This window comes from Echinococcus granulosus (genome assembly GCF_000524195.1).
Source record: "Echinococcus granulosus chromosome Unknown EG_S00001, whole genome shotgun sequence".
Lineage (NCBI taxonomy): Eukaryota > Metazoa > Platyhelminthes > Cestoda > Cyclophyllidea > Taeniidae > Echinococcus > Echinococcus granulosus.
In genome coordinates, this window is record NW_020170381.1 from 3482030 (window position 1) to 3489664 (window position 7635).

A 7635-nucleotide genomic window follows, 5' to 3' on the forward strand; every position below is an offset into this window, starting at 1 on the left:
CTTTTTTCAGCCACTTTGCTAGGGGTCGTCAAAGATACCCAATTTGCAGCATACGTTCTTCTTTCGTTAAGTAAATGCTTAACATCAAGTGCTGGAAACCATTGTAGATGCATTTAGGGATCAGGTTTGCTTTCTGCTGCCTTTAATGTAGCGTCTCGGATTTTCATGAAGATGCAAGGGGTCATATTTTTCCTTTCACAGAGGAGGCAGGAATACGAATCGAACCTCCTGACAGAGTCGGCGTCCTGCAAGCCCCTAAACTCTGTACTAGTTTTCCTTAATAGATTCTCCAAATAATTATGCCAAAATCGAAGCACTCTGGTTGTTTAAGAGTACGAGGAACGGAGTAGAGCAGGCTTACGAGCCTCGTTCTTTAACATTACCGGAGCTGAAGGCCTTATTTATTGGTGCAGTGAATGACGGCAACATGGTGAAGGGGAGACTTTTGAAATCGGAGTTATGGGTTTTACAAAATCAAAGTAAGCAAAGGGCGCACGACTAACGTATTGCAATTTAAACCTTGCCTTCCATTGTTTTAGTTGGGAAGACATCACTCTTTAGATATTTCTAGTAATGCATTATTGCAATACCTTGCAAATTATTGGTAAGCCTCCAATTTTTCTTATTAAAAATCATCTAGCAATTTTTAACTGGAGCCTTGTATTTAATCTGCACCCCATTTTTACTTTTGTTAGGCTTTTTGTTAGGGTTTTTGCATTAGGTGCATGCGGCTTTCAAAGTGACGTGGTCTGCACCTTTCTGAAACTCTACTGATTTTTTTTGTTGTTTAACCTTTCCTATTTGGACTGACTTTTGTGACTATTCTTTTAAACACTCTTTTTGGCCCAATCGGGCGCGGGCTGTTTATTTCATCTCCAGCCTACCTAGTATCTTACTCGTAGCGTTGAGTGGCAGTAATGTCCGACTTGCCACAGACACAGGAAGTTGGAGATATATCGACTCTGGATGGCAATTCACAGGCCATTAGCCAGATTTGGGGTGGACTTTTCCCTCTGAAGAGGAACATGCCACCTCTTCGTAGTGTCTGTTTTTAATTAATTTTGGTTTTAGCAATGTCGAAGGAATCCTACACAGTTGGAAGAGAGGGAAGTTGCGATATTGTACTTACATCTGAAATGTTCACCCATGGAACACTTTTAAGTGCTGTTAGCAAGGTGCATTTTCGTATCGCTCGAGTATGTTATCGGTGTTTTGTAAATGCCATTTTAGGTAAATACCAGTGTTAGTCCTCAGGTTTTTATATACGATTTAAGCACGAACGGGACTTTTGTTAATGGACAGAAGATAGGTATGTTTATTGCGCGGTGTGTCACTTGTAGGGAAGGGTCGTATGCAGCCGCTCTGTAACAATGATGAGATATCAATTGCGACACAAAATTGTAAATGTTAGTTCTTCAGCATGTTTCTCACAGCCTCCTTAAGGTTTTCTGTTTACGGACACGTTGTCAAGTGAATATCCTGATGAAGTGTCTTCGAAGTATACAATCTGCAGGTCCCTGGGAAGGTTTGTCATTTTCTTTACAGAGTGACCTTTAGGGGTGCATGCGGTGAAGTTCGCATCGCTTACGCAAGAGAAACCTGTGTCCAGTATGCAATGAAAATTGTGCCAAAAAGAACGTTTTCATCGCACCGTTCCCGTTTCGGTAACCGCGAGTTGACGGAAGTTGAGATTTTAAAAAAGTTGAACTATGTTAGCCTAATAAGCCCTTTAATTAGCCTTTTTCATTGGTTACTTTTCTTACACTCTCCCTTTTTTTTCAGCCGTGTATTGTGAAAATACATGATGTTATTGAAACCGAGGAGACTCTATTTATTGTCCTCGAGCTGTAAGTGTCACTACCTAAATCTAAAACTTTCTTTAGAGTTGAAGGTGGCGAGTTATTTGATCGGATTCTCAATAGTGGTCATTTGTCAGAAGATGATTCGAAATTCTTTTTTTTACAAATGCTTATGGCTACAAAGGTGTGGAGAGTTCACATTTTCTGATTCATTGTGTAGTATCTCCATGATAATGGCATCACTCACAGGGATCTGAAACCTGAGAACATATTACTTGCTGGGAACTCAAACAGGTGTCTTATCAAACTTACTGACTTTGGTTTATCCAAAATTGTCAAAGACAACACTATGCTGCGTACTTTTTGTGGGACTCCTACCTATTTGGCACCGGAGGTGTTGCTGACTGCTGGCAATGGCACCTACACTTCGTCAATCGACGTCTGGTCTTTGGGGGTTATTTTATACGTTTGGTGAGTGTGTGAATCATTTTTCATGTTATTCTCACCTCCAATTTGATCTTGTATTCGTAATAGCCTTGTGGGATATCCTCCATTTACTGATGAACGCAAGGATTGTGATTTGAAAACGCAAATTACTCATGGACTCTACGATTTCCCCGATGTCTTTTGGAAAGGAGTGAGTGAGTCTGCGAAGGATCTTGTTAGAAGGCTTATGTGTGTGAATCCCACTGAACGCATCACGCTTGAGGTAGGTTTTTAGAGGTAGACTTTTAGAAAAAAAACCGAGTTGTTTTGCTGACTGATTCAGTTTACCATTTTTTAATCCTAACATTTAGGATGCGCTGCTCCACCCGTGGTTGTCTGATCAGGTAATACGTGATCAGTTGGCTGATCTCATGAAAACCGCTGGTTTCCCTGATCTTGTGGATGGTGTTCTGGATCCTCGGAATCTCATCTCTTGTGTGAGGTGCAATAGCTCTTCGACGCCAGTTAAGCTGGATGGGGACGCCAACGGAACTGATAGTGGTGAAAACAATGAAACTGTTTCATATCTTGGAAACTCGGTAAGTCCCTGCTTCTGTTCAATCCTACACCGTTCTGATTTTTGCTTGTTGGGAGTAGAGATTCTTTGTATTCTCAGCTGTTTGATTTGCTTTATTTCCCGCTTTCAGTCCACCACAAGAAAAAGATCGTTTGAAGAAATGACAGGTAACAGCTGTCAGTCCCAATCCAAGAAGTCTGCATTTTGAGAGCTAAAAAGATCAAGTCAATATTTTATACTCCACAAATGACCGGATCATATCACTGTTTTTTACTACGGACTTAGAGAACACACAGATAGAAACTATTTTACCGACGGCTAAATCTCTGGCGATTTTGTAATTATGTAACTTTGGATTTCCGTTTTTGACTCCATTGTGAGTGCACGTATTGTGTTTCCATTAGATCCCGTTATTCTACACTGGCGATTTTAGTTGTTAAAATGTCATTCACAGTGCAGCTGACCGACGTCTAGCTCCGTCTGAGGGTTTCGTACTATGGTGTTGGGCTTGACTTTACCTTGTAAAACGTGGGTTGGCTGACGCTTTTTTGGCCAAAGACCTTGGGCTGGGTCCTAGAATTGTGTCTACATGGTACGGACGTAGTTACAGACGCTACCATCACCGCATGACTCATGCGAATGTTAGTTTTTATCCGTTTAAGCCGCCAGGGCGTGCGCTCTGCACGCACTGGTGGGTGAGAGGATGGATTCGAACTCTCCGAGTGCAATTCTGGGTGTTTTTGATCCCCTTTTTGTGGTTGCGTCACCCAATTCACGAGAATGAATTGTGCGACGAAGTGATTCAATGATTGAGTAGGCTTCGCATGTGTTAGTGGGTTACTATTGGTCGCAGTGAGTAGGCAACACTAAATGCGTTTAAACCAAGAGTGAATCATTTCTTTGTCACCTTTGGGCTACGCGAAGCTTGTTCGCCCACGAGAGTCGTAATTAGACCAATAAGCAGGAAGCAATAAGCTGTAGTCCCATAGAGGTTGGTGGAGAGCGTCGTGATATCCGGTTTGATTAGAACTACACCTTTAATCATTTGTTGAGCCTCATGGTCTAATTGTGTAGATAATGGTTGCTTTAACCAGCTCAGCGTTATTCCTCTTCAAGTTGGTCGTAAAAGAAATCTAGTCGTGGTCTAGTCTCTAAACATGCTGCCCAAAATATGGCCATTGGAAAATGGAAGCTGATTCACGGATTGAACTCGCCTCGGCGAAGCTGTTGGCCAGATAAGCAGTTCGAATCTGAACACCGTGGGATGTTAGTGCGCATAACACCATTCCTCTGCAAATTCTGCTTAGGTGAATTTTGTTCGAGCTTCTCTAGGTGACAAATTATCAGTTCATGATATTTATTTTCTGTACAGTATGATCTTGAAAGGAAGCAAGATCCTTGCCTTCCCTACGAGAATATCTAACAAACGGTTTCTAAATTACTTTGTGTTAAGTGAAACAATAGCCGGTACGGATAGGAGAATTGCGGATCACCCCAAATATAAAGGAAAAGGGGTGGTCCAGAAATGAATATGACCAAACAGTAGAGCCTGATGTGCATGAATGTGGCAATACACAACTAGCGGAGAGAAGTTCGGTGATACACTATGCACAAACGGGAATGAACTATTTACTGATGGTGTTTTTTTGAGAATATGACCAAAGTGTATGCGTTTATTGCCAGAGGGTATCATCGAACTCCATAGGTCCGCGTAATCCCTACCTATGTAAATTGCTGGTTCTGTATTTCCCATACACATTTGGGCAACTGCCCCAGAGTCGCCAATTTCATGATCTCCGTAGTTAACTCTGGATTTGTCTAGTGGGTGAAACATTCTTTGAGTGAATATTCCTGGTAAATGTAGATTTTAAGTACCATCAAATTACCCATTTCAAGAGGATATTACTGCCGCTCATTTAAGTAAAATACTTACATTTAATTCTGACTTAGGTCCCCGCCCAGGAACTGGTAAGTTCAGAGCACAACATATCATACTTCTTATACTCGAGGTTAAATGTTCTATTGGAGATAGTAAGCCACAAACTCAGCAGATCAAAATCGCTAAAAGCCCATGCGATTCGCAGTAGCAAAGAAAATTCCATCCAAAGTTTGCATCCAACTTCTGTTCAAAAGCACCACTTAGCAAGAGATCAAATGGCTTTTGAGAGGATAGAGACTACATTCAAACCGAAGATATGTGGGTCTTCGGGTTCTTGCGTCAGCTGCAAAACCTCCTTTGATTCGAACTACAGTTTCTGATAACCATAATTAAGTCTATAATCAAGGGAGCAAACAGGCTTACAACAGAGAACTACATCCTAATGAAAAGGTCGGCAAGGACGCATTAGGCACAACAGATGCGCCATGAAAGAGCTAATACTCGTAGAAAATGGGATAAAAAACTGGGAGATATCCCAAAACCGCCTTTATCGGAACCTTGATATAACAGCTAGGTAACTCCATTCAGCAAGTAGGTAGAGATGGCCATCCATCTATCTACGTGGAATCAAACAGAAATTGTGACATATGTACACAAAATAATTCGAAATACTTACAAAAACATCTTGACTATAACTATAATGCCTCCCCTAAAGTTGTATTAAACCAGAGTAGCAGGAAAACACATGCTGCTAACGAACAGAAAGGTTTTTCCTATTACCTTGAACAAGGGGCTACCCTGAAGCAAAACAAAATCTGCAGGGGTTGAAGTGGCTGGACAATTTAAAAGCTGCTTACACAAAATATCAAATCGAAAAACTAAAAATTTCATTTGCACTGATTCAATGGTAATTAGTAGACACAAATGTAATGCGTTGGTTGTTTAACTCTCGGTTTTGGTAAAGGGTTGCCTTGTGTCTTTGCCGTTGTAACTTGTCCGGGTGGGCTGACCTCCGGGCCATGCCAGTAGCTACAGGCCCTTCAGTATGGTGAATATAAGTATTCTTCCCGAGTGTTATGCTTTCTTCCCTCTTCAGGGAAGTCTCGGGGTGCTACGTTGGTGTAAGCAGAAAGCGAACCCCATCCCAAAGGACATCTACCCTGATTTCTACTGCTGGATGATAAATTTTAGAGGGACAAAAGAATTGCATACGATGCGGATGGGGAAATCGGTGACTACCCCCTAAAAGAAGGGCTAAAAATGCCGTCTACCTATGGCAAATACCCCAGTCGTCTGTTCTGCAGGAGAAGTTTTGTTACGGAGTTGCCTACCGCAACTGCGTAAATGTGAAAACGCGAAACCTGCCTAAAGCTACTTCTTGCTTAATGGAACTCAGATAGATGTGACTGGTCTGCTCTGGAGTGAGAACAAAGTGGCGAGGAGTAGACGCGAAACCCTGTCCCCGCGGAACGGGGTTAAATCCCGTCCTTGCTAATATAGATCTGCTTTTTGGCCTGCATTCCTACGATTAGCTATGGACAAACGTGATGGCAGCACATTCTCCTGTCCTTAAATCCCCTTCCCTACAACACGAAACTGCAGATCCAGCTGAATTACCAAGAGGAGTCGATGACCTTGCGATTAAGTATCTCCTTAGTCGTAGACAAATTTGATAACTGGTAAGGCTGGCTCGAGGTTGTTCTCTTACAGCAGCGATTACTTTGTGATGGCGAACGTAGGGTGTTGACCAAGGGGGGCCCCAGGGACGACGCCCAAAAGAGGATAGGGATTATGCAGTATGTTAGTTGCTTGCTTAACTCTTGGTATTGGTAATGTGACCAATGGAGCGCTTCACCATTGTGCCTTTCTCTAGTGGGCTGGCCTCCAGGCCGTGCCAGTAGCCCCAAGCCCTTCTGTAAGCCGAATATATGTATTCTGCCCAAGTATTATGTGATAAAATGGTTTTTTGTCTCTCGGTTTTGGTGAAGAATCACTTTTTACTTAGTCTTTGTACCACACTGGGTGGGCTGGTCTTCGGGACATGCAAGCATCCCCAGTACCTTCTGTATGCCGAATGTATGTATTCTATCCGAGTATTATGTCTTCAGAGAAGTCTTGGGGTGCTACACAAGACAAGCGAATACGTTAAATACATAAAAACAGGCAGTGGTAACTGTAATACAATGGTGGGTCATCCCTCGGTGACGGTGAGGCGCCACTTTTGTATTTTGAATTAACCATACTGTACCTCGCTGGGTGGCCTGGCCTTCGGGCCATGCCAGTAGCCCAGACATTCTCTCTGAGGTGAATATATATATTCTGCCCGAGTATTGTGTCTGCTTTCGTCTTCAGGGAAATGTCGGGGCGCTACTGTAATGAGATATTGGTTTATCCCTCGGTTCTGGTGAGGCGCACTTTTGTACTTTGAACTAGCCCCCTTGTACCTCGCTGGGTGGGCTGGCCTTTTGGGCCATGCCAATAGCCCAGACACCTTCTCCGTGCTGAATACATATATTCTGCACGAGTATTCTGTCTTCTTTCGTCTTCAGGGAGTCTAGGGACGCTACACTACAGTAACAGTATATGCAAAAATATTATTCATGCAAATTTGAGAGCTGATGTTGTAATAATAGCAAAATTTACAGATAGGGACAGGACAAAATATTGGGAGAAATTAATGACAAACCTTTATGACGATCAAAGAGTTCCGAAGTACAATTAGAAGTGTAATTATGAAAAGATATTGGTTTAGCAAAATAATGGAATCAAACTCAATCTGTTTGCCTGGAGTAAGGCAGCCTAATGGTAATGCCCTGAAATTGAGGCTAAACGCCACAAAAGCCGCCGCCGAAACAGTATAGTTTTTTTAAATGTAACTAATGGGTTCAACTAATTGTTTTATTGCTAAAAAAATTACAAAAGATATTTCTTGGTTTGAGCAGACGAATGTTGGA

At 42.2% G+C, this 7635-nt stretch overlaps 1 protein-coding gene across 1 annotated transcript; it reads left to right on the forward strand. All coding sequences in view use genetic code 11, as the record gives it.

The window, feature by feature from the left end:
• Window positions 1–917: 917 nt before the first annotated feature.
• Window positions 918–3010, forward strand: EGR_00376 (Serine/threonine-protein kinase; the record flags this gene model as incomplete). Its single annotated transcript, XM_024489625.1, has 12 exons — window positions 918–1047; window positions 1072–1196; window positions 1231–1309; window positions 1341–1400; window positions 1444–1525; window positions 1546–1711; window positions 1783–1847; window positions 1884–1983; window positions 2020–2270; window positions 2334–2508; window positions 2597–2824; window positions 2933–3010. The coding sequence occupies 12 exons, from the start codon at window positions 918–920 to the stop codon at window positions 3008–3010; spliced, it is 1539 nt and encodes a 512-aa protein (XP_024356303.1).
• Between the last annotated feature and the right edge of the window lie 4625 nt (window positions 3011–7635).